This window comes from Drosophila montana, unplaced genomic scaffold (genome assembly GCF_035044405.1).
Source record: "Drosophila montana isolate Dmon_TW-CO22-7 unplaced genomic scaffold, ASM3504440v1 contig_3218_1, whole genome shotgun sequence".
NCBI lineage: Eukaryota > Metazoa > Arthropoda > Insecta > Diptera > Drosophilidae > Drosophila > Drosophila montana.
Genome location: NW_026998098.1, coordinates 595,612 through 621,750, shown reverse-complemented (window position 1 = coordinate 621,750; position 26,139 = coordinate 595,612). Strand labels below are relative to the sequence as shown.

The window sequence follows — 26,139 nt, the reverse complement described above, 5'->3', positions numbered from 1 at the left end:
ATCAGATAATTAAGTGCAACTTATTTTTCCCTAAATTAAATCTTAATATATACAATACACTTTTTTGTCTTTCGACAAACATTTCACGGCAGTGTGTGTTGGTTATTATTAAATATTAATTACAATTTCAATTTGTGTACGAAGTATAAAATGGCAGTAAGACTCTTAAATTATTAGCAAAAACTTAAATGTTTAACTGCGTCAAATACAAACAGGTTAGTGGTTAGCTATAGATGATTACAATTTGAGCCCCATTGAACTGCTGATGGCATCCTTAGCACTTGCCATTTGACGGCGCCTTGGGACGGCAGATTTTACTGCGTCCATTCGCACCGTAGACAATATTGCAGGAGAAGGTAAAGTAGCCGCACGTCGACGACTTCGTATAGTATGTGGACTGGAAGTTCTTGTTCTCCTGTGGCGGGTTCTTTGAATTGTCCATGCTGCCAGTCACTGACTTGGTGACTGTCACATAGCTGTCTGGTGCACGTGGCTTATGGGCGCCCTCTTCAGATATCTTAGCATCGTCGTCCTCGGCACTGATGTCCACCTTCTTGGCAGTGCTGTGCTCCAGTGCTTTTGTGTGAAACTTCTTTTCCACATTCACCGTGCCGCGAAAGCCACTGGGCACAGATTCGGTGGTGGTGCGGACTGGATATGTATTAACACGTCCGTTTTGATTCTGCACCACTCTATACTGGCCAGCGTTCGGGTTGGCTACCACCGCCTGCTGATTTTGAGTGGGAGATGATTGCCCAAAGGTTACGGGTTCAGACAAAGGTGCTGGTGCTGCGCCAGGCTCTTGGTTTTTGATCTGGTTAGCAGATGAGGGACTTTCTTCGAGTTTTACTGGCTTTTCGTTGTAGTAATCCTCCTCGTCATATTCATCATACGGTTCCTCGTCATCCTCTGCTTCCTCATCATCGGTAATTGTGGGTTGTGGTTGACCCAGCTTATTGCTTTCACCTTTGTCACTGACCTCTTTGCTCGTCTTTGAGGACTTCAGCTGAATCTCTGGTATTGCTTCAGATTCGGAAGCAATTGCTGGGCCGCTAAAGACGGCGTCAACCCGATCGGTAACACTGGCAATAAATATTTGACTTGCATTGCTATTTCTTCATATGATAAAATGATTTAATACTTACGCGTTTCCAGTGTTGCCAAACTGACTAATTGTATTAAATAGCTCCCTGTTCTGTTCGCGATACGTGGCCACCTGTTCCTTGGTTCCCGATGCAGATTGTGCGGCACCATGATATGAGACGCCAAAGCTGTAAGGCAATATATATGAATTTAGTTAAGCAAATGCGCAACTCGATTAGTCTTACCTGGATGTGCCGTGTATTTGGGACTGACTCTGGCCTGAGTGACTGCCCGACTGTGCCGACGCTTGACCACCGCCTGATGCAGCTGCTGAACTAGTATCCTGACCAGGACGGAAGCCGATTTGTGCTTGCGATGAAGTCTGACCTGGTCCGCTGGATTGTGCATCAGCCAGGCCGCCTTTATCATTGGCCTGCACTTCGCTCTGGCTCTGGTGTATGATACCGCCGCTCTGTGATGAAGCCTTAGTGCCGCCATCCTTACCATTAAGTTGGACTTGAGCTTGGGATTGGGAAGGACCGCCAGAGCCCTGAGACTGACTCATTGCACCATCTTCATTGCCTGTCACTTGTGCGCTCGCAGTTCGATCTGCGTCAGAGGTCATTGCGCTGGCGCTGAAAGAGCTGCCCTTGCTGTAGGCCCCAGACACTTGCGTCTTAGCAGTACCTCCATTCTTCTTGCCCTGGGCGCTGGCCGTTGCTTGGCCGTCGCCAATGGCAGACTCAGCTTGCGAGAAGGCATCGTCAACACCACCCGTGCCAGAAGCTCCAGGTACAATGACCGCTCCTAAGCCCGTTCCGGCATCTGTGTAACGTCCAGGAGCACCAATTTGGCCACCAACAACTCCAGACTGTCCTCCAACGCCTGGCTGAATTCCGTAGCCAATTTGCGTTCCAGTAGTTCCAGGCTGAGTTCCATAACCAAGCTGACCACCGGGAATTTCTGTCTGTCCTCCTGCTCCCGGCTGAGTACCGTATCCACCGGCAATTCCAGGCTGTCCCCCAACTCCTGGTTGCGTACCATAGCCTTGCTGACTACCTCCAATACCGGGCTGCCCTCCTGCACCAGGTTGTGTTCCGTGTCCACCGGCAATTCCAGGCTGTCCCCCAATTCCTGGTTGCGTACCATAGCCCGGCTGACTACCTCCAATACCGGGCTGTCCTCCTGCTCCCGGCTGAGTTCCGTATCCACCGGCAATTCCAGGCTGTCCCCCAACTCCTGGTTGCGTACCATAGCCCGGCTGACTACCTCCAATACCGGGCTGTCCTCCTGCACCAGGTTGTGTTCCGTATCCACCGGCAATTCCAGGCTGTCCCCCAACTCCCGGTTGCGTACCATAGCCTGGCTGACTACCTCCAATACCGGGCTGTCCTCCTGAACCAGGATGTGTTCCATATCCACCGGCAATTCCAGGCTGTCCCCCAACTCCTGGTTGCGTACCAAAGCCCGGCTGACTACCTCCAATACCGGGCTGTCCTCCTGCACCAGGTTGTGTTCCGTATCCACCGGCAATTCCAGGCTGTCCCCCAACTCCTGGTTGCGTACCATAGCCTGGCTGACTACCTCCAATACCAGGCTGTCCTCCTGCACCAGGTTGTGTTCCGTATCCACCGACAACTCCAGGCTGTCCCCCAACTCCTGGTTGCGTACCATAGGCCGGCTGACTACCTCCAACACCGGGCTGTCCTCCTGCACCCGGCTGAGTTCCGTATCCACCGCTAACTCCAGGTTGTCCACTAATTCCTGGATAGGTAACATAGTCGGGCTGACTACCTGCAATGCCGGGCTGTCCTCTAGCACCAGGGTGTGCTCCGTATCCACCGCCAATTCCAGGCTGTCCTCCAACTCCTGGTTGCGTACCATAGCCTGGCTGACTACCTCCAATACCGGGCTGTCCTCCTTCTCCCGGCTGAGTTCCGTATCCACCGGCAATTCCAGGCCGTCCCCCAACTCCTGGTTGCGTACCATAGCCCGGCTGACTACCTCCAATACCGGGCTGTCCTGCTCCCGGCTGAGTTCCGTATCCACCGGCAATTCCAGGCCGTCCCCCAACTCCTGGTTGCGTACCATAGTCCGGCTGACTACCTCCAATACCGGGCTGTCCTCCTGTACCAGGTTGTGTTCCGTATCCACTGGCAATTCCAGGCCGTCCCGCAACTCCTGGTTGCGTACCATAGCCCGGCTGACTACCTCCAATACTGGGCTGTCCTCCTGCACCAGGCTGTGTTCCGTATCCACCGGCAATCCCAGGCTGTCCCCAAACTCCTGGTTGCGTACCATAGCCCGGCTGACTACCTCCAATACCGGGCTGTCCTCCTGCGCCTGGCTGAGTTCCGTATCCACCGCTAACTCCAGGTTGCCCCCTAAATCCTGGTTGGGTGGCATAGCGGGACTGACTATCTCCTATGCCGAGCTGTCCTCCTGCACCAGGTTGCGTTCCGTATCCACCGCCAATTTCAGGCTGTCCACCAACTCCCAGTCCACCACCATAGCCAGGCTGTCCGCCAGTTCCGATTTGTCCTCCAACTCCAGGCTGTGATCCGTATCCAGGCTGACCACCTCCAATTCCTGATTGCCCTACTCCTGGCAAAGTTCCATATCCAAGCTGACTCCCGCCAATTCCAGGCTGCCTTCCTGCTCCAATTTGAGTTCCGTATCCAGGCTGACCACCTCCGATTCCTGGCTGTTCTCCTGCTCCAGGTTGGGTACCATAGCCAGGCTGACCAATGCTAATTCCAGGCTGCCCTACGCTAATTCCAGGCTGAGTACCGTATGCAGGCTGAGCACCGCCAAATCCAGGCTGTACTTCTGCTCCAGGTTGAGTTCCGTAACCAGGCTGTCCACCCCCAACTCCGGGTTGTGATCCAGCTCCAGGCTGACCACCGCTTAGGCTAGGCTGCCTTCCTGCTCCAGGCTGAGTTCCGTATCCAAGCTGATCACCTCCTATTCCGGGCTGTCCTCCTGCTCCAGTTTGAGCTCTGTAGCCAGGCTGCCCGCCGCCAATTCCGATTACTGCCCCTGCTCCAGGCTGTGTTCCGTATACAGGCTGACCACTTCCGATTGCTGGCTGAGATCCGTATCCAGGCTGACCACCTCCGATTCCTGGCTGTCCTGCTCCTGGCAGTGTTACATAGCCAGGATGACCATCGCCAAGTTGGGATTCGGATCCAGGCTGAGCACCTCTGATTCCTGGCTGTCCTCCTGCTCCAGGTAAGGCACCATAACCAGGCTGACCACTGCTAATTCCAGGCTGCCCACCGCCAATTCCCGGCTGGCCTCCTACTCCAGGCTGAGGACCGTATCCAGGCTGGCCTCCTACTCCAGGCTGAGGACCGTATCCGGGCTGACCACCACCAATTCCGCTTATGCCTGGTTGGGTACCATATCCAGGCTGACCGTCGCCAATTCCAGGTTGTCCACCGACTATTCCGGGGCGAGTTCCTACTCCAGTTTGAGTACCGTATCCTGGCTGAGCACCTCCGATTCCGGGATGTCCCCGTGATCCAGGTTGAGATCCATAACCAGGTTGACCACTGCTAATTCCAGGCTGCCCACCGCCAATACCCGGCTGGACTTCTGCTCCAGGCTGAGTACCGTATCCAGGCTGACCACCTATTCCTGGTTGCGTTCCATAGCCAAGCTGACCTATTCCTGGCTGTCCTCCTGATCCGGCCTGAGTTCTGTATCCAGGTTGAACGCCACTGATTCCCGACTGTCCACTTGCTCCTGGTTGGGTACCATAGCCTGGCTGACTAGCGTCAGTTCCGGGCTGACCTCCTGCTCCATGCTGAGTTCCGTAGCCAGGCTGGCTACCGCTGCTTCCAGGCTGTGCTCCGGTTCCGTAACCGGGCTGCGAACCACTAGACCCAGGGTGACCACGCCCTGCGATTGCGGGCTGGCCCTCACCTCCATAGCCGGGTTGAGTGCCTCCTATTCCTGGTTGAGCACCAGGCTGGCCTCCTGCTCCAGGTTGAATAACAGCACCTGGACGCCCGCTAATACCGGGCTGTCCGGTAGCTCCATGCTGAGCACCTGGCCGTCCAGTTCCTGTTGCAGGTTGCCCATCTATTCCGTAACCCGGCTGTCCACCACCAATGCCAAACTGATTATAACCTCCTGGCTGTGCTCCATAGCCAGGCTGACCAGCACCAGATCCTGGCTGTCCTCCAGCCGTAGCCCCAGCACCGCCTTATATGAGAATTCCATTAACGCTGCTTCAATTTCTTTTATTTGTATTTTCCAAAATAACTCACCTAAGCCAGGTATACTAATTATAGCATCAGGTCTGCCTATGCGACCTGGAAGAAGAGAAGCGGCACCATCGACGCTAGGACCACTTGGATACAAAGCTGAGCCACCAGTACCTGGGTATTCCGTATGATATCCAGAGCATTCACTACAATCTCCACCAGAGAATTGACTCTGAGCTTGACCCATGCCATGACTACCAGCTGCAGAATTGATAGAGTTAGGTATACATATATCCGGATAAGCAATATATTTACTATATCTGTCTTACAAACAGTTGAACGTGAACCACCCTCATTAGCCTCTGCCTCAGCCTTGCCATCCTGTTCGGGCTTGCCAAAGTTTAAGTACTGGGACTGTGTTTGTCCACGGACACTGCAAGTGATTTATTATTTTTACAGATCTCTGATTGAGTGTTACATTATTTGGCTTCTTACTAGCCTCTGCCGCTTCTTTTGGTTCGCTCTAATTCAGTCAGGGCAGTCAGCTCGGCATCATCATCCACAGATGTTTGATCCTGTTGTTGATAATCAATTTAAATAATAAAGTTCAATGCTAATGTCAGCCTATTCGCAATCGCTTAGTCGGTGTATGAGCTCATTCGGTTTCTAAAACTGACCTTGGTCACAAGTCTACCAACGATCGGTTCTTATCTCACTTTATTTGGGCCGAGTTCATGTGCATTGAACTATTACATTCACGAATAATTTTAATAAAATGCTCTCTCTCTGTCTCTATCATACACTTAATTTAATTCATCAAGTTTCATTAACAATTTTGACACTTACTATGGCCGCTCCATTTGTGTATGCTATGAGCAGCACGATGCCAAGCAGCAGGCCCCATCGAAAGGGCAACATTTCAATAAATCTAATTTGAATCCAATGGGAACGCGTGCTCGAAGAGTATAGACCCAGCAAACTGTAAATTGAAATTGAATTGTATTATCAACACAGTTTCTTGATTAATATGTATATATATACATATATATACATATTATTTTATTTAATTTTTTAATAGTTGTCGTTTTCTCCTCAAGGCGTAGATCGTTGCTCCTCTCAGTATCTGCCACAAGGGGTTATCACCAAAGACACTTTTTTAAAATGAGTTCGCAAATGCCAAAAAAAAATTAAATAAAATATGAACTACAAAACTATAGTTGTTGAATGACTTGTGGTATGACGTAATGACATGTGCTGGCAAATATTCTTTGAAAATATTCTTATAAGTGCGAGTATAGCTTTCAAGAAATTTAATCGACACATATTCATTAATTCCACATTTTTGTTCTAAGAGAACAAGTCATCCAAATAAGTAAAATGTTTTTTTTATGAATTGTTTTCATTATTTTTACAGAAGTTCCACCTTTATAAAGTTCGAATAGTGCACACTTTCACCTTTTATTAACCTCAAAATTGTTTTCGAATTCGCTTGAATATTTGCATTTAGGTACCGAATTCTTAGCTTAAAGGATGAACGTCTTATATCCTTGTACAATTTTAGTAAATCATATATTTATATGAATTAATCTTTTAATCATTTAGCAAGTGGGTTTTATCAGCTTGGACTTATCCTTGACACAGTTAATGCAGTGATAATATATTATAATTTCATTCACTTGTCTTATTCGCTTATTTATAATCCGATATCTCAGAGAGAGTATAGCTTGTATTCACATATCCTTTTTTTTTTGTAGTTTTGTAAGTATTCCACAATATGCTATTTATTCACACATACTTCTTCGCCTTGCGAGTAGGATCCAAATTTCAGTTCCGATCTGCAGCCGAACGCGACAACTGCTAGATTGCGAATAACGTAACGTCGCCAGAGCATGGAGACGTAAAGTTCTCAAGCTGGAGCTAAATTCATTGAAAGCAAGCAATTTCAATACATTTATACATTTGCATGTGGCAGAATGAATATTTATTTAGGATTAACACCCAGACACTGACAGCACTTTTACGCCTGGCTCTGGCTCTGGCTCTGGCTCTGCCTTATCGCATGTACATACAAATACGCACACAGAGCACAGAGACGAACCACTTAAGGCTGGGCCGCGTCGTCAGTGCTATTCATTTGAGTCTATGTCTATTCCATTACATATCAACACTTTGATCGTGTCAATCGATCACTTGGTTTGGGGCGCCCCATTGAATGCGTCTGTGTTACAACATCGTCGCAGATGGGGGAGAGACTTTTGACCCATTTTAGGGAAATGTGTGGCCATTTATTAGCATATAAAGATACTCAATTGTGTATATCTTGGATACTTACACTTTTTCCTCTTCTTCCTCTTCTTCTTGATACTCTTCCATTTTCAAGTGTGTCCCCCCGGCCGGCTCATTAAATATGCATATGGTCTGTATGTTGCAATTGTCCGTCCCTTGACTTGGGTAGGCACTTAGATCCGCAGCTATGTTTTGTTTTGGATTTCTTTTTTTAATGATCTTTAGCGGAAGCATTTTGCGCTTGATAACCTCTGTGTTTCCTTAGCAGCATTGTCATATCTATAAATAGAGCTTACTAGTAACGCTAAGCATTCCAATGTTAAGCTCGAATATTTCTTATCTGTCACCAAAATGTTTTAACATTTATTTATTTGAATTGTATTCAAGTATTGAACTGTAGTATATATATTCATATATATTAAATATATAATAGAGTTCGTCCTCTTCGGCAAGGGGAGGCTTGCTGAAAATTGTTTAGGACCTTCCTTTTGTTTTAAGAGTGAGCACTAAGAGCATTGAAAGGATACACCAATTTAGACCCGCACGGACAACAACTATCGACTGAAGGTTGATTTTGAGAGCAAAATTTTTAAAGGTTTTTTTATGTTATATTTATACCGCTCATATGATATACGAGAGGTATATCATTCCATAAGCGGACCTTATTTACCCTGGCTATTACCGAGCCATTTTTGTCAAATTTGCTGAAAAATAATATTTGGCATTTTTAATGGCAATTGATTCTTGTGATTCTTACGAACCCAAATTATTATATTTTTGTAAACACGTTTATCAAGAACTTCAGAGCTTCCAAATCAATATACCATTTAAGAATTTCGGAGTTGCGCGGGCCGGTAACAAGCAAAAAAATTGATTTCGACGTTTTTATTTTTATCAGAACACATTTAAGCCCATTCAAATCTGGGAATGGGGTTGCAAATTGGGAAAGTGATGCATAAAATTTGAAAAAGAAACTTGTCCCAGGCAAAGCAGGGAAGTGCCAGTTAGTATATAAATCGATTTAAAGGCTTGAGCGTTTGTTGAGTTTGTTTCAAGGGTATCAATATTCTTAATTAAAACGCACTCAGAGAGGCGAAGCAACCTAGTTTGATAAGATCAACAAGAAGCAAACTTTTCATTAATAACTAATTGCCTAGGCCTATTGAAATAAATTTGCATGCATCCAAAAATATCTATTTGGGGCATCTATGAATTAAAATTGATTTTTATTTGTTCAGCTTTGTAAGTTAATAGCGACAGTAATGAAATGTTATTATGACCCCTAGGCTTATTTATCTTTATAGCTCGGCAAATTCGTTGAAATATAAACAATAGTGCAATAGTGTATTAATAAAAAAAACAACAAAAAGGTATATACATTTTTTGTACAGATTTGGCCTTGGCAAGCATAGCTTTTAAAGTTTAGAACGTAATTCACAACGGTTGTGATTATTCGCGCAAAATATTTCAAATTGTACTTGATACACCCTGTTATGTACGCATTTATAATACCAGCTTCCCATACTATTCTTTAGTATTTTTTACTCAATTGGTTAGTTAAATACCAAAGCTTGGCCACACTGATCAAAAATTGGTCACTTTTTTGTTTACGTTTGAATAAAAACTCATTTTGCTTACAAAAATAAAATTTAACAAACACAATGGCCAACGGCGATTGGATGCCTTTGTTATTCTGTGGCCTTTCGATACCTATCTCCATATTTATGTGGCTGGGCAACGTGGCATTCTCTAAATTCTGGAGCTACGACTTTGAAGGTAAATTTTGATTCCATTTCCTGATAAGCCGATTACATTTGGATTTCTTGGCAGAGCCTTTGGTCATAGCGCCGACTCGTTGGTTATTTTCGACATTGGCACCGCTGGCGTTGATGACTGTAGCGCTCCGTCGCCGCTCGGTAAGCAAATCGGGTGCCGCTTTGGGCGTGGTCGTTGCGTTCACGCTGTCCATAGCGAGTCATCCGTTCTTTGCCAGTCTGGTAGTTTTCTTCTTTAGCTCATCTCGTGCCACCAAATTTCGTGCGCAATTGAAACGCAAATTCGAGGACGACTTCAAGGAAGGCGAAGGACAACGCAATTGGGTACAAGTGCTGTGCAATGGAGGCATGGCCACGCAGCTGGCATTGCTCTACCTGATTGACTGCGGCAGTGGAGAGCGTTCCATTGATTTCGCCAAGGAGTATCGCTCAAGTTGGCTGGGAATTGCCGTGATGAGCGCGTTTGCCTGCTGCAATGGTGACACGTGGAGCAGTGAGCTGGGTAGTGTCCTTTCCACACGCGATCCCATCTCCATCATCAGCTGGCGACGCGTGCCACGTGGCACGAATGGTGGAATTTCGCTCATTGGCATTGTGGTAAGCCTGCTGGGTGGCTTGCTCGTTGGATTTGCCTATTTTGCAACCGTCCGCTATACGGTTGAGGCCAAAATGCTGCTCGTCAGTCCACCGCAGTGGCCTATCATATTTTTTGGTGGCTTAGCGGGACTCTTTGGCTCGCTGCTGGACTCAGTACTGGGTGGATTGTTGCAGTTCTCCGGCATTAATACGCATGGTAAGATTGTGGATGCGCCCGGCAAAGGTGTGCGTCATGTTAGTGGACTGCGCATCCTGGACAACCACAGCGTTAACCTTATCTCTACCATTATCATTGGTGTCACCATGCCACTGCTGGCTCTCAAGTTTTGGCCGGTGCGCTAAGAGCGTCTCTGCCTAAACATTGGACTCTCTCAGATGTTTCCTTTAATACATAGGAGCGCATATTTTTGTAATGCTTTAAGCTTAAAGCAAACAAATTGACTTTAATGTATCTAATGCAAACGATAGACTCGAACAAAACGATTAGGGCAATTGCACTGGTAATCCTACTCTTAGCTTAAGAACAGCCACATTCGTGTAACTAACATTTATTATAACATATTCCAGAATATTTATGTTTGTAAAAGGTAAGGCTGATGTGTATAAAACATTGTACTTTGTTTTATCTATCTAAATTTCATATTGAGTTGCAAGTTGAGAATAAAAGCCAGCCTTACCTTCATCTAATACATATCAGGCAGCTTAAGAAAATGTTTCTTGTGAACTTCAATTGTTTTTTAATTTCTTCTACAACTATTTCAAGCTGAAGAGTATGAAGGATACAAAGATTTTGAAAGTTATGCGAAATATGTTAATTGAAAGTTTCATCATAATCATCATAATGAATACTAACATACATTTTTTATTTAACTTTTATCTTTTGCAACCATGTTCGTAGAATATTTCGAATGACTTTGAATTACTGCTTTCAAATATTTTGTTTTTTATCTAACCTTTAAGCTGCCACCATGTGAAATACCCCACTGACTTTGTTAGTTTTTTAAGATATTCGAATGCACGTTTAAAGAATGTTATACTAATATAGCGAAATTTATTAATCCCTTTGTATTTTATTAATTCTTTTCAGCTTTTGTAATTCTATGTTGCGCAGCAAGTTTTGGGATAGAGCGCGTATTGCCTCGTTAGATGGCGTGACCAGGCCTGGAGCAGGCTTGGCAAAACCTATGGAGAATTTAATCATAAGATCACCTATGGGAGAGTTGACGAACTGGGAGCCTGTCGAAATGGTTTTGAAAATAATGCGACGCTTGTGCTGGTAGATTTGCGGATCGTGTGGCAGAATGCTACTGGGAATGGGCTTGGTGTGTGGTCGGGGCTTCTGGCTCGTTGTAGGAGGGATTGCTGTGGTGGTGCTAGTTGTTAGCTCTGTGTGATTGACTGGGCTTTGCGTTGTGACTGTCGGTTTTGATTGTGTGGCGGTTTTGGCTCGAGTGGTTCTTGGTATCAATGTGGTGGTGCGCCTGCGCTGGGGACGATTTCGTATGGTGGTGGTGCTGCTGCTGCTCGGGGCCTGTGTAGTTATGCTATTCGTTGGCTTAGCCTGATAGCCTGCATCGGGCAGCTCCTCTCCAGTGGCTGCATCTGGCTTCTCTGCCTCTCCATAGCCCTGCTCCGGCTCTTGCGCAGACTCTTCCACATAGTCGTCATCCGCGTCTGCTGCGTTGTTAGTGAAAAGTGGTTTGTTGGGCGGATGTTGAACGCGCTGCCGCTTTGATTTCTCATCCTCAAAGATGGGCACATCAGGGCCAGTGGCTGCAAGCACTTGTTCCATTTGCTTTTGTAGTATTTCATAGAGTGGCGCATTCTGTTCATCATCTACCAGCTCGACGGGCTCACTGGGCACAAATTGATTATTGACATATGCACTACGCCCATCTAAGTCATCGTCGACATCCAAGATGTCCTGATCCTGTTTCTGGGAACGTGATTCAGCAAGCGGTTCTTCAGACGTTGCATCAATTTCCGAATCAGTGGGCGCCGCTTGAATACTAAGGACCGCTAAGAAAGACATCTCTTGAGTTGTAGCGCCTTAGCTTGGGTTACCTTAACTCACCTCCGCCTAACAGCAGCAGCAGCAGCCACCAGGAGGCACCAAGTGTGCAGGTTCCGTTTGCCATTGCAGTCGATTGGCTTCTGTTCGCTGTGGGTGCATTTGTCGCATCTTTTATAGGTTGCCCGTGGGACAACCGGCTGCATCTCGCGCTCAATCAACGATGTTTAGTTTTGGGATTTTATTGTTTTGTGATCTTTTGAATTGTTGGTATCTTATGCTGTCAATCAGTCCATAAAACTATCATAGAACTTGTTTGACAGTTCAATGAACTGCACATATATATGCAGATGACATATTAAAATGTTCTTAAGATGGGCAAGCCTAATGCATTTTGTGGCCTTTCTTTCCCCAAGGGCCTAGTAAGGCCCGCCCACGTTTCATCATTAAATGAATGATAAAAGTTTTCTATAAGAAATTCCTTAGCATTTTTAGATTATTTTCAATTAAAAGGAAAAGAATCAAGGGAGCTCTAGTCGCGGTGCCAGAACCTTTTTCTACTAGCATCGAATGCATAAAAGTACATTTTCAAAAAAATTAGTTTCCCTTGCCGAGCTCGAACCACCTTCAACAGATCAAAATACTTGCCATCGGCTCATATCTCACATCCAAGCTGAGAATTGAGCTTTGCTGAAAAAAGCTGAAGTATATGTGAGAACAGCATACAATACAATCGCAATTAAAATTATAGTTATAGATTTATAATAGACACGCTTATGGATGCATATAGCCATAAAAAGTTACTTGATCTGTATATATTATCCTAGAAGATACATGTCAAATTTGGTGACTCTAGCCCTAAAAGCCCAAGAGACTTGCTTAAAAGCAGGATTTCGATATCGACATACTGACACACAGACGGACATGGCTAGATCGACTCGAATATTGATGCTGATCAAGAATTTGTATACCACATTTGTACCACATATATTTGTACAAAACCAATATAGCCTTTTAACAGGGCTTACAGTATAATAAAATTCACTCAGTTTATTTTTAAATTTGATTGATAGATCTGATATATGTATAAGATAAAAAAGATTATCTTTTATTATATTTTCCAAACGAAGTATGAATGCAAAGTTGAACATTTTGGGAAATTCTATGGTGGGATGGAAATAAAATGAAATTTCACTAGTGCTACGGATCTGCAGGGGAAGGATTTTAAAAAATAAGTGTAAAGCATTGTAAATACAGCACAAGAATTTAAATACTCTGACTTTTCGAGATTATATATGCCTCTAAAAAATATCCTAAGCGACCTGGAACCCTACACTTATCGTTAAATCTGGAAAATATTTGTCCCTTGTAGGACCAATATATATTTATTATAGCTGCAGCTAATTTGCAATAAATTGAAATTAAATATATATAAAGCTGCCAAAGAGCAAATTGTTTGATAAAAACAAAAACTGAGCGGTTAAGACAAGATCAGATTTGAAAAAACAAACAAATGGAATGGAATAAATTTTAATTTTTCCTTTAACTAGAGATTTTTTGTTGTCTTTATTTACTACTAAAATAAGTTAAGATACTAGTTGATTAAGATACCACATATTTAAGTTTATCCTTATCAGACTTAGGTTTGGCCTGCTCATTGGCTGTCCCCGAGGTTTTCTCACCTCGAACCACAGTCGAAGCTAAGGCTTCGGGCAAAGAACCTGAAATTTGAGCGACTTGAACCGTTTGTGGTTCTTCGGCTGGGAAAGCTTGTGTTACAGTTGTTTTGACTGGCAACGGGGGCAGGGCAATGCTTTCAACAGGCACTGGCACTGCGCTTTCCACGGGTTTTCCAAGCTCTTGCAGGGGCAACGAAATGGTCTCCTCTTTAATTGGCTTGGTTTGGTTCTTTTTCTTGTCATGATCCTTCTGCTCCTCGCTGCTTTCATTGCTTTCCTTGCTTTCCTTGTCGTTCTCGGGCTCAGCAAATACCGCGGGCGTGGCAGCTGTGGAATTGGCTCGGAAAAAGGGCGAACATCTGAACTTCTTGTCGGTATAGGCCGTTTCCTTGGGATATGTTTGCTGGCACTGCTCATAGGGCAGCTCCGTCCACAGTCCATGCGTGCGACACTTGGCCACATTCAGCTTGCACTTGTTGTAGAAAACGGCCACCTCGTTGGTTGTTTGGCCACAGATGGGCTCATAGGCATCCTCGCAGTCATCGTCACACAGGTAACCCTCGCTGAGCGAGTGGGCAGCACTGTTGATGGCACCCGAATTGCTGATCTGCTGACAGTCCTTGTCCTTGGTCGAGTCTTTGCCGAACCAGGCAATCGGTATGGCCAGATAGGGCGGACTCTTGCGCTTGCCATCGGCGCCTGTTAGGGGCGAGTACGTGCGTTTCACATAGTAGCCATGCTCCTCGGTGGAAACTTGGGCATTGGCACCACCACCCAAATCCGTGGAGCTGGACCACTTTGTCTTCGTCTTGGTCTTGTGCGAGTCGTTGTGATCGTCGCCCTTGTGCTTGCGACGCTTGGCCTCAATGCTAGCAGGTTCTAGCAGCAGCAGAGCGGCCACTGCAACAGTTGGCAACAGAGAAATGCAGGTTGAAAGAGACTGGACGCTACCTGACAATGGGTTAGCCCGACTTACCTACGATGCATGCAGCTTGGTGTGGTCTCATCTTTGTTTGCTGTTTGCTATACAACTGGAACGATCTTAACAGTGGCTCGCTCCGACAATAACTGATCGCATCTTCTGGCGTGTGGCCTCTTAAGTATCTTAGCTTTGGGTTGCGCTCTGCTGGGCGGGGTATTCTTTTTTCCTTTACCGGTTTTCTTGGTAATCTTCCCATGCTGTTTTCTTCTGTTTCTGTTTGTCTGCATCGAAAGTACGCAAAGTTGAATTTTTTTTTCATTTTTTTTGGTGAAATTTTTTATGCAAACTCATGTGGTCTTCATATATCAGCGCATGCGACGTGCCTGTATACCCTTTTAAGCATCTAGAATGTTGGTCTCGAACTGGTTGTCTGTTTATCACCTAACCCACCTTTGCTGGTCCCCGCCCACCCGACCGAAGCTGGTGGCTTGTGTCGAAAGCCGGTTCAAAATTGGGTCAATACGAAAGGTTTTGTGATCTCGTTTTACAGCCACACACAATTCTTTTCGCCTCAGGAGCTCGCCGTATGCCCAAGTGTCTCTCTGTTTATTTGAAATTATCATCCAATCAAGCGGCTTGTTATCACCAGCTAGAATCCAATTTGGGGTACTTTATAGATGATGGAATTAGATGAATAATTGTAAATTATGTTCCAATCACAGACCGTTTTGTGGCAAAAGTTGAGCTGCAGACTTCAATTTGTTTAACTTAGTTTACTGCGTTACAAAGAATATTCCTGTACGAATTTTAAAGTGAAACAATTTGGTATACTCCAAATTTAAAACGTTTTCTACTGAAAGAAGAAGAGCAAATCTACTGATGAAATCTTTGACCTAATCTCTGCTCTCCCTATTTAAAAGCTCTTTCAGAAATATTTTATTTATATTTATAGTTTATTTATTTATGTAATTAGAGCCAAAAAGATGGTCTTCACAGAGAGATAACCGTGTACAAGCAACTTTATAATTAGGTACAGTTTCAAAAATCCCCAAACCAGATTATGGTGATCAATTGCTTTCTCCGCAACGCATCTGTATGATTCATTCCCTTCGTGATCGGGTATTGCTTTCATTGTTATCAGATGCGTTTGATTTTCAAATTATGCTTTATGGAAAAGTTTTCAAATTTTCAAAATGCATTAGAAAGTTCAAGACGTCAAAGTGAAATAAATAATATACAATGACAACAACACACGATGCTGTGGGATCTAAACAATCAAATAGGCTCTAATAATAATTACATAATTAGGCAGAGCAGAGCAATGACTGATAGCAGACGGAAATTAAATCAGTCAATTAGGTGTGTCATGCTGTTGTACAAAAAGGAACCAAAAAAAAAAAGAAAAATAAATCTCTTTTAAATTATAATATTTGTGGCACCTAAACATATTTGCATATGACCATAACAACAACAGCGAGAAGAGTTCGGCTCGTAACGCCCGCAACTGGCAAATGGCTGTTAATGCGTAAGCCAAACAGACGCGAGATGGCCAAAAGTTTGAGCATAAATAAACAAATTTATGAAAGAAGTGACCAGAAACCAAGTTTTGAATAAATGATTTCGGTTTCTTTTGTTGAGCAGACAACAACAACAACAGCAACAAAAAAAGAAAAGAAAAACGAGGTAAATAAAAACAAAAAAAATAAATATAAAGCAAAAAGAAAGAGCGCCGAGAGCTCGTTGCAGTAAAAGCGGCAGCTTGGATGTTGGTCTGCCCCAGAGACCAGACCCCCCCAGTACTGAAAGAGCTCGCTCAGCGCCTGCCTGGCCAGGCCAGGCCAGGCCTTATGTATATACTTTCATTTTAGACAAAACCGCAGCCGTCGCATGGCTATAAAAAGCGAAAGCAAAGCGCTGGATTCGCTCATAAAGACCGCAAAACTGCAAAAGTCAACTGTGCCCCGTTCCCGTACCGAGCCAGAAGGATTAGCCAAAATAAGCAACAAATATGGTTAAGCACATTTACCTGACGTTGGGTAAGTTCCATCCAGTCGAGTCCCGAGCGCTTAAAATCATTTCTGTTAATCCCGCACAGCTGCATTGCTCACCTTGGCCATTGCTGTGAGTGCCGCCCCCGCCAAAGTGGAGTATGGACTGGTCCAGGACGGTGATTTTTCAGCTCTGAGAAAAGTCGAGGAGGCACAAAATTCCAGCGCGGACAGCGATGCTGAGGACGATGACGACGATGAGGATGAAGTGGAGAAAAAGCAGGATAGTGCCACCGAAGACGATGATGATGATGCCTCGTTTATCCGAAGACGCCGCGAGGCTGTCGTGGAACCTGCCAAGGAAACAGCTGCAGCTGAAGCTGAAGCTGCTCCTGCAGCATCCGCAGAACCCGCAGCACCCGCAGCAGCCGCAGTCCCCGCTGCTGTTGAGCAAATCGCTGAGAGCGCCACAACCATTCCCACGACCAGCTCAGTAACAACCACCCGTAAACCGGTGCTCGTCCTAATACGTGATGCACTCAAAAAGGTCACCGCGGAGCTGCCCACGGAGCAGGTGGCCAACAATGCCCTGCAGTACTTCCAGCTGTTCGAGCACTTTATACAGCAAACCATCGAGCAGGTTATTGATGCTGCCGATGACGATGAGGAGGAGCCACCAGCAACTGCTGCCACCGCCGCAACTGTCACGGAGGAGCAGGAGGAGGACAAAAAGCCCGAGTTGCCAGAGACGCAGCCCGAAAAGCAATCCGAGGTGGCCGCAGCTGTAACTGCAGCTCCTGTCGAAAATACGGCCCAGCCCGCGGAGCCAGCAATTGCTAGCAATGCAGTCTAGGAATGCCGAGCAAATACCTCAAACTATTTATTTTAACTATTTATTGTTAGCTGTAAAAATGTGCAAATACACGAAATTCCTTGAACTAAAACTCCTTTAGCCCGCACTCTTCACTCCTCGCTCCTCATTCCTCACTCTTGGCTGCGCTTAGCTTCTTATAGAGCTGTGAGGAATTGCGCGCCATCAGAGCTTGGATCTTGCTGCGGCTCTGGCTGCGATGTCGATTGGTTGTACGCCGTTTGGGTGGCTCAATTTTCTCCAGCAAACGATTGAAATACGAGTTGGGCGACTTGGTCGAGTGGTTCTTCTTCTGGGCAGAGCTGCGTCTTTGCAGCGGCATTTCCTGATCGCCAATGGTCAGGCTGATCGGCATTTTGCCAGCGGTATTGATATAGATCGGTATGGTTATGTAGATTGGTGTGCCAGGAATCGAGTCGGATTTAGTATTCTAAACAGATCGAAATATTTGTGTAATCTCGTTTAGAGTGGGATCAGAATTAATATATTAATGATACGATGAATGATGATTATTATGCAGATATTTGTCTTCTTTTCTGGTCCAAAATTTTTGATTCAAATTTACGACATTCATTTTCCCGACATTGGCCGGATGCCCGTAGATAATTATAATCTGACCCGTACTCTCTTGAAATCCGCGTGTAGAGACAAAGGTATTTGATTATTTTAAATAACGTCTATTTAAGTTTTGTAGAGTAAAGTCCCATTTCCTTTTAAAATGAGTGTTTTTTTCGAAAAGTGAAATGAAATTTGAGCATCAGTCAGTTGGGAAAGATAGTTTTATATATGAAGAGCTTTATTTTATTGAATTAATTAATCGATGAACGTAGATAAAGATGTGTGTATTTAGTATATGGGTGAAGTAACAATTACATGCTGAAGAGAAAGCTAAAGAATTGACAAATTGCAACAATTATTTAACGTATCTTAAATTAGAAAATCAATTTGCATAAAATGAAAGCTGCACAGTTTAAGCAAAAGAAAAAGTGATTTACTTTTTAGTAGTAGAACGATGACAGATAAACAACTAAAGATGCTTTGAGTGGAAAGTGAAGGGAGCATAAGTTTTAGCTACCTGCGGCTGGGTTGATTCTGTCTGAGATTTGGTTGGATCTGGAGGAGGTTTAGTTGGGTCTACCTGCGGCTCAGTTGTGTCCGCCGGCGGTTCTGTCAGCTGCTTGAGGAAATGCAACGGATTGGCGTCATGGCTCAAGCTGTTAAACTCATCCTCCGTAAGCGCAGGCAGGCGATCATGTTTAAAATTATATTCATGATCCTCTAAATGAGCCTCATAGGTGCTTGTTTTGGTTGTGGAGCTGCTGATGGGTTTTGGGGTTGTGCTGGTACGTGTGGACTCCAGCAGGACCTCCAATTTATGCGCCTCTTCGATATCATTTGGTTTCACATTGTTCTGCGCCAACTCTTCGGCCGCACAGAGCGTGTTGCAGAGCAGCACAGCTGATAAGTTGAAAATGGTCAAGAAGACGCAAGGAAAATCTATGTTAATGCCATATTTTATTTGATAAAATATTACAAACTAAACTATAAAACCACTTTAAGCTAATGCCCAGCCCTAGCCTAAACCACAACATGACCACATGACAAACTGGAGCGCGCTAGAGCGCCGTCTTCTTGCCATTGAGCACCACATCGGTTAGTCCGAGTTCCTGGAACTGTTCTAGACGCTCCACCTGGTTGCACAGCCGCTTCTTGAACTGCACCTCGCGACTGAGCATCTTGAGATCATCCACGCTGCACAGCTTGTTATAGCTGCCAATGTTCTTGGCTATTAGCTCGGCAGTCAGCATGATCTTCGCACGGGATAGACGCAGATAGGAGAAGTCCGTATTGGCTCGCCGGAGCTCTTGGCGGTATAAGAACAGCTGGTAGTCGAAGCTTATGTTACGCGTTTTCATCTTGAGACGCTTCTTCGTATGCTTCTTGACCTTATCCTGCCGCTGCTTGGCTTTGGTTAGTTTCTTAAGCTGCTTCAAACGCTGCTTTTCCGTTTTCTTTTCCAGGTTGCGGCTGCTCATATTGAACTGTTCACGCTTTAACGTTTCGTGCGCGTTTAATGCCAGGACCTGTGCAGGACCTCCTTATATGGCAAGCAGGTAGCCACCCATTTCAATTTGCAATATCCCACCAGGTAGTTCATCTCATTAGCGCATGTGCCCGGGCGCGTGTAGATCATAAACAGTGTATCCAGGCTTTTCATTCCGAACATTTTCCGCAACGGCTGTCTGGGTATTTCCACAGTTTATTTATGGCTTTATGACTGGAACATGGGACATGGGATACTACCGCTGCCGTACCCAAAACGATTCCCAACACATCGCCGGCTGTGTCCAGTCTTAAGCCTCAATTACGGCTACCTTAACTTAGCGCCGAGTATTTGAACGCGGCTCAAATCTTGTTCTCGTCGCGACGTTGGGTTCTGTGGCGTTCCTGTTCGGTTTTGGGTTTTCGCGAAAACACTCTGGGACATTTTTCGTGGAATTTGTGGATGGTTCTGGTGAACATATTTATGGAAAGTCGCGGCTAGAGCCCGCTTATGCTGGCCTTGTCCCCATTTTTGGACATTTTCCTGCATGCCCAAAATCCTTCTCAGTATTAGCTGGACTGATGTCTGTCTTGATTTATTCGAGCTACCTTCTAGGCTTTGTTATTTCGTACTTTTTGTGAGAGTGTCTCCTTAAGCCTGGTTTTCCTAACTCTACAAATTGGCTCGCCAGCGTCGAGCTTGTTCTTTAAATGAGAGATCAGTTTTAAATTGGCACAGAAATTTAAACATATATACAAATGGCTTTGAAGCGGGACCAGACGTCTTTGACCTATTCTTCTATATAGGTCCCAATAAATTTTGTATAGTCAAAAAAAAGTATAGAATTGCTTTCTATTTGCAACTTTTGAACGAAAACTTAGCGTAAATTGTTGTATAAAACTATTTTGTTTTTTCGTTTTCTTTTCCTTCAGTAAACCACACACATACACATATATATGGACTTATTGAGTAGAATTAAGGGGTTTTATTTTACCAATAATCACAGTTGTCTATGTCTTAAAACTTTATTAAACGCACCTCCACAAAGAAAATTAAGAGACCGCTTCATGCTCGTTTCAAAAATAATACTAAAACTGCTTTCGGGCAAAGATTTCTATTTTATAGCGAAAAGAGTTTGCGGAGAAAAAATTTCACTGCATGGGAATATATATTGTTGAAGTTCTCTTTTTCTGGCTCATTCGCATATTAATTTCTAAATCGTAATGATGGTCTTTTCTCTGGCATGCAAATTTCGCTACAAAAGTTAAACAGCGTCGTCATTGATTGTGTTTTTTTTATTATTTGGGTACTCTGATGACCCGGCCGCATAAATAATGATGATGCGCCAAATCTTTTTTACTTTTTGTTGCTCTTTTCAGGCATTTTATTTGTTCATTTTGCTTGCATTTTATGAATTTGGAATCATCTCTTGTGCTTGGCCATTCAATGGCTGCGCCTCAATGCGCAGCTGGAAAATTTTCTCGATGCCTTTGTCAATAGGAATTAGCCGGAGCCAGTGCAGAGAGACAGCCACAGCCACAGCCATCGATGAGTTTTATTTAAAGTTGAGTCTATTTATTTATGCATTGGCTGTCAGCACAGAGCACAGAGGCCAAGACGGAGGCCAATACGGGCCAGGACTAGGGCAGGCCATTTCCATTTGACTTGGCTCTGACTGACTTGCATAACATCTTCAGTCATCGTCTTTTGTGGTTTGCGTTTGTCATTAGACAACGTCTAGACCGAATTTTGGAAGCCAGTCCCGGTCATTGATAGCCAAGCCAGACGCATGTCCTGCGAGTCCTTGCCGAACCAGTTGGCAACACAATTTGGCCATAGGCAAATACATACGTATATTGAAATTGGCAACGTTTGTGCATGTGACTGACTGAATGCCAAAAGCACTGACTCCTATTCGCTTCTCGTCTGTCTGCTGTTGACTTACTTTTATGTTAAGCAGGACCAATATTTTGCCAGCACGAACGATTGCCTGGATACCCTACTGTTGCTTACACTTGAGCTGTTTAGTTGAGCTCGGCTCAAATATATCCACAGTCAAAGACTTTTAGAAGCCAGTGCTGCTTCTCCAACAAGAATATTTTGAAATAAATATTAAATTATAAATATTTGAAATTCATTTTTAAATTCATTAGTCTTAGTCCTAGTTTTAGAATGATTTACTTTTATTAATTGCTTCTCATTGCTCTAATTTAGTGTTGATTGATGACTTTTTATTTTCCAATTACGAAAACACGTTATCTATTTTATACTCTGTGACACTTATAGCTTTTAATTAGCTCTCGACAAAGTAATCCATTCATAAATGTTTTTTTTATTAAGTATTCGATTCGGCACATTCATCAATTTATTTGGAGTTCAATAATCCAAATTGCAGCGAACTTGACTGCCCTTTTATTCGACCTTTTACTTCACAGTTTACAGCTTCCGTTGTGCGCTTTATAGATATCCCATTAGAAATGCACAAAATATACTCTAATAGAGGGTATTCTCATTTTCTAACAGTATATCTAGCAAGTAAACTTGGAAGAGTTATTGCGAGAGAAGTCAAATCGAAACATTTGTTCTTTCGTTGTCTTTTCCTTTAGTAAACCACAGAATTACATTTATATATAAACGTATTAAGTCCAATTAAGGTTTTTTTTTACCAATCACAGTTCTCTATTCCTTAAAACTTTATAAAACGAGCCTCCACAAAGCAAATTAAAAAACTGCTTTCGGGCAAAGATTTCTATTTTATAGCGAACCATTCTTTCGTGGGAATATTTTATAATATTGTCAACAAATATTGTGATTTAACTGAGTTAGCTTCCAGCAAATGTCGATGAAGATCCGATCGATTATCAAGTTCATGCTGTTGGATTTTTTTTGATAATTGCCAATATAAGGGTATTTACTTCGGCAGTTTGAAGCTTAATATATTTGCTTGTTTTTATTGCATTCACGATGACGTTGACGACGACGTCGGAGCAATAATTTTTCGACATTGTGTTCGCAATTTGTTAGCCATGAGGCCAATAAATTTGGCCAAATATGCACCATAAAAAAGAGGGGCAAAATAAAGAACGAGAGATGCGATCCAAAAAACCTATGCACTTTATAATGAAATAAATTGACTTTCATGAAGGCGGTATCAATATGGAAGCCAAAGCAAATAAATCCCAACTTTGAGCGCAAATTAAAATGGTTTGGAGCGATACGGCGGGGTCCGGTGCGGTTCGGCTGGGGGAAATAAAAGGGCAAACGCTTTGGTTCGCCGCTCAATTTGCAATAATGCCGCACATCCAGTTTCATTTCAATTGCAACAATTTCAGACAGAGCCAAAAAGAAAGATATAAAATAAATACGCACATACACATATATATAAATAAATATATATGTATATATATGGATAAGTATTGGGAGTACTCGTATATATGGCTAAACTCCGGTTTCGCTCGATGCTGGGCAATATTTGTGCGCGTTTTTGTTGCCTGTTTTTCAGCTGTAAAATGCATTTCACATTTTATTGTGCACTCAATCAAAAATCCATTTCCGTTTGCCGCTTGTGCGGACTCCCAACTCCAGAATCCCGTCTCTGAGTACTCCCGGCACGGTGCTTGTTTATTCGAAAAATATGCCAGCACGTGTGAGTACCGGAGGCCGGATGAGTGAATAGCTGAACTGACGACTGACGACCGACGACCGACGGCTGAACTAACTGGAATTGGCATCCAAAGTTTGATAATTGAGTTGAAGCTGCTCGCGCGTTCAAGTCGTGTCATCATCATCGACGGCTTTTACCAATATTGCTGTCTCCATACAAAATGGAAACACATATGCGAATCGTATGCGCGATGGGAACGAGTCTTCCTCCCAGCGCGCATTCCTGTTGCACGTGCCAAAGCAATCCGAAATCAAACGGCAGCCAAAGCCCATCTCCTGGCGATTGTCTGACATTTTTGAGTTTGATGAAAGCGGCCCGCAGCTCCGTACGGATTATTGGAGTCAAAGCGGTGCCAAAAGTGTTGCTCGGCCAGGTACGGGTAAACGGGGTAGTTATGAAAATGCAATGTGAACTTTTTTGCAGCCGCGATAAGCTAGAGAAATGTCTCCACATATCGATTAGTTGTTGTTGTTGGGATTAAATCATAGCAGTTGTGTGTTGCATATTTTCAAGATGTAGCCAGTGTTGTAAAACAATACTAAAATTTCATCTCTCTCGCATTAAGGCATTCTCTTATGCCAGCTGAATGTTAGAAATATAGCCTATTTCAATTTCTTCCAGTCTCTATAAATTACCCGACTTAAAGAACTCATTAAATTAACTACACGCATCTGTATAACTCGGCGTAGTTTCACTTGTGATATATATTTTTTTATTCATTTCGTTTCGTTTCGTTTCATTTCTTTTGTTTTTCTTTGTTTGGTTTGTTATGCTCTCTTTCCAATTCCATTTTTGGCAGTTTGTTTGTCCTCTTCTTGCTGACATGACATGAACTGTAGTTTATTTATTATTTTCTCTGATGCTTTTTCTTTTCTGTCCATCTTCCTTTTTTTTGCTCTTGTTTCTCTTAATTTTGTTTATATCTCTGGCGCATGCAAGCCACTGTGCTCCATTTGTGTGTGTGTGTGTGTGCGAGTATGTGAGTGTGTGTACGTATGCGTGTGAGCATGTTTTTATATATATGGACGTCATGTAGTTTATTGTCAATTGTTTGTGGCATTTATTTCGCAATTGCTGTTCATTTTTCTCACTCTACTTGTGCATTGTTTTTTTCCTTTATTTATTTATTTATTTGATTAGTTTTTATTGCATGACAATTTTGACGCTTACGATACATAGGAACTGTTCGTCAGGAACCGACTGCATTGCAGTCGAATTTTATAGTATTGTGACAATCAACATAAAGCATCATTTTCCCCAAAGTTATTTGATGTGCACGTACATATAATGAATTAAGAAATTTTAAATAGTTCTCTTCCCTAGATATAATAATCAAAGAAGAATGGCAGAGAAAATGAGTTGCATCAAAGACAATATTTTGTATATATATATTTATATTGTCTTTGGTTGCATGCTATGCGTAGCTCGGGTTTCTACCCCATTTTTGGTTTTTCAATTTTCCATGAATAAAAATTGTATGCCAATCGCCTTTTTAGATATGCAAAATCCACCCCTTTTGCATTTACATGCTCGCATTGTCAACCAATTCACGCATAGCTTCTCCGTGTAGAGGATTTAGCTAAAGACTGCGTTTATTTGGCCATAAATTTAACGTACCATGGTCTATTAACTTTACGCGCCATTCCCATCGCATGTATGAGTCAAGCAGTCTGCGGGGTCCCACCCTCCTTGTCTTAATTTCTGTAAGGCTTATCTATGGATCTGATGGCGCACAAATCAAAATACTCGTTTAGATCCCATATAAAGTAGCTGGAGCCAAGCTCGTGCTTCCGCCAGTGAACAGCGAGCTTCATTTGGCCGCTTATCTATCTGATGTGGAAATTGAATTTCGCCACAGCGGCCCACATGGGCTGGGAGACGGGTGAGTCTATAGATAATTGCATGATAACAGGCTAATTTTCAATTAGCGCCATTTTGATAAGCGCACATAAATTAAGCATTCTTTTAGCCTGCCTCTCGCCGGGCCAACAAATTGCGAATGGTCTTTTGTTTGTAGCAAAGTAGATGCGTTTCCGGTTCTGGCATTGTTTCCTGCTAGATGCTCGATGCTCGATGCTGGTTGTTGCCAAACGTGACTAGTTTATTGATTCGATCGAACTAGTACGCCAAACATAAATTAATAATAATACGAGCAAAGACCAAGTAACAATTTGCTATGCTCTGCAAAATGCTTTTAAGCAGCCCTCGAATCGAAAAACCCAACCAACTAAAAGTCAAACACTTGAGCTGACTCGCCTCCTGTCTCCTGCCTCCTGCTTGCTGCCCGCTGCCTGCTGCTACGTGTTGGCCATTTGACGTCGTCGTCGAGGTCCTTCGAACCAGCGCCATATAAAATTCCAATCATACTTGACCAATAGCAAAACACTGGAGACTACGTAACCCTCCTGCCTTCCCCCCTCCAAAAAAAGTTAAGTGAAGTGCGGCGCTTAAGCCAAAGGCATTGAACGGGTGGCTGGTTATTTTCGGGGGAGGCACGGGCTTCGTTTTTGGCTTTGAGTCTCTTCTGCCCCTGGCAGCAGTCAGCAAAATTTTGTGCTACACTTTCGCCAATAGCTTGCCGTTGCCTAACGTTACATTTTATTGATACACTTGCCAAAAAGAGTTGCAGGCTCTGTTAATCAAACATGTTACATTAATATGTGCTCTTCTTTTTCAAATGTGAGGCACACATTATATACATAAAGTCACCATTTTAGTCAAGTGTTTCTCTCACTCTCTCAGCTTATTATATGCTTTTTTTTCCAAGAATCTACTTTCCTTTCTTCCCCTTTCTCTCTCACACTCACTCAATGCAATAACATTAACGAAGAAAGAAAGACAGTGAGAGACAGGCCGAAAGGGAATTATCCACTACTTAGTTGATCTATTTATCTTCTTAATTATTCGCTATATCTTCTCTATCTCTCCTCATTCCCTCTCATTTTTTTCACAATCCATCCCTTACATCTCTCATTAAGATTATTACAGTGCAGAATTATGTTAAGAAT

At 43.6% G+C, this 26,139-nt stretch overlaps 7 protein-coding genes across 8 annotated transcripts; 2 read left to right on the top strand and 5 right to left on the bottom strand.

Moving 5' to 3' along the window:
• Positions 1 to 77: 77 nt before the first annotated feature.
• On the bottom strand, positions 78 to 7,935 carry prc (pericardin). 2 transcript variants are annotated; one of them, XM_064689783.1, is made up of 9 exons: positions 7,627 to 7,935; positions 7,090 to 7,546; positions 6,141 to 6,273; positions 5,790 to 5,869; positions 5,624 to 5,727; positions 5,358 to 5,555; positions 1,329 to 5,292; positions 1,146 to 1,271; positions 78 to 1,082 (listed from the first exon to the last, which is right to left on the bottom strand). In XM_064689783.1, the coding sequence occupies exons 3-9, from the start codon at positions 6,210 to 6,212 to the stop codon at positions 275 to 277; spliced, it is 5,352 nt and encodes a 1,783-aa protein (XP_064545853.1). In that variant the 5' UTR covers positions 6,213 to 6,273; positions 7,090 to 7,546; positions 7,627 to 7,935; the 3' UTR covers positions 78 to 274. The 2 variants fall into 2 exon arrangements, with proteins under 2 accessions (XP_064545853.1, XP_064545854.1); XM_064689784.1 differs by lacking the exons at positions 5,790 to 5,869; positions 6,141 to 6,273; positions 7,090 to 7,546; positions 7,627 to 7,935 and having other exon boundaries at positions 5,628 to 5,727.
• A 1,232-nt stretch (positions 7,936 to 9,167) lies between these two features.
• On the top strand, positions 9,168 to 11,010 carry LOC135433594 (transmembrane protein 19). Its single transcript, XM_064689740.1, has 2 exons — positions 9,168 to 9,356; positions 9,411 to 11,010. The coding sequence occupies exons 1-2, from the start codon at positions 9,242 to 9,244 to the stop codon at positions 10,292 to 10,294; spliced, it is 999 nt and encodes a 332-aa protein (XP_064545810.1). The 5' UTR covers positions 9,168 to 9,241; the 3' UTR covers positions 10,295 to 11,010.
• On the bottom strand, positions 11,007 to 12,169 carry LOC135433604 (uncharacterized). Its single transcript, XM_064689757.1, has 2 exons — positions 12,027 to 12,169; positions 11,007 to 11,961 (listed from the first exon to the last, which is right to left on the bottom strand). Exons 1-2 carry the CDS (start codon positions 12,167 to 12,169, stop codon positions 11,007 to 11,009), a joined length of 1,098 nt encoding a protein of 365 aa, XP_064545827.1.
• Positions 12,170 to 13,565: 1,396 nt separating this feature from the next.
• ImpL1 (Ecdysone-inducible gene L1) lies at positions 13,566 to 14,710 on the bottom strand. The gene is made up of 2 exons (XM_064689756.1): positions 14,619 to 14,710; positions 13,566 to 14,542 (listed from the first exon to the last, which is right to left on the bottom strand). Exons 1-2 carry the CDS (start codon positions 14,647 to 14,649, stop codon positions 13,566 to 13,568), a joined length of 1,008 nt encoding a protein of 335 aa, XP_064545826.1. The 5' UTR covers positions 14,650 to 14,710.
• A 1,753-nt stretch (positions 14,711 to 16,463) lies between these two features.
• On the top strand, positions 16,464 to 17,405 carry LOC135433602 (110 kDa antigen). The gene is made up of 3 exons (XM_064689754.1): positions 16,464 to 16,600; positions 16,660 to 16,925; positions 17,004 to 17,405. Exons 1-3 carry the CDS (start codon positions 16,573 to 16,575, stop codon positions 17,403 to 17,405), a joined length of 696 nt encoding a protein of 231 aa, XP_064545824.1. The 5' UTR covers positions 16,464 to 16,572.
• A 124-nt stretch (positions 17,406 to 17,529) lies between these two features.
• Positions 17,530 to 19,015, bottom strand: LOC135433601 (uncharacterized). Its single transcript, XM_064689753.1, has 3 exons — positions 18,958 to 19,015; positions 18,499 to 18,881; positions 17,530 to 17,853 (listed from the first exon to the last, which is right to left on the bottom strand). Exons 1-3 carry the CDS (start codon positions 19,013 to 19,015, stop codon positions 17,530 to 17,532), a joined length of 765 nt encoding a protein of 254 aa, XP_064545823.1.
• Positions 19,016 to 19,039: 24 nt separating this feature from the next.
• Positions 19,040 to 19,467, bottom strand: SNCF (SoxNeuro Co-Factor). Its single transcript, XM_064689966.1, has one exon. It carries the CDS (start codon positions 19,457 to 19,459, stop codon positions 19,040 to 19,042), a length of 420 nt encoding a protein of 139 aa, XP_064546036.1. The 5' UTR covers positions 19,460 to 19,467.
• Positions 19,468 to 26,139: the final 6,672 nt, after the last annotated feature.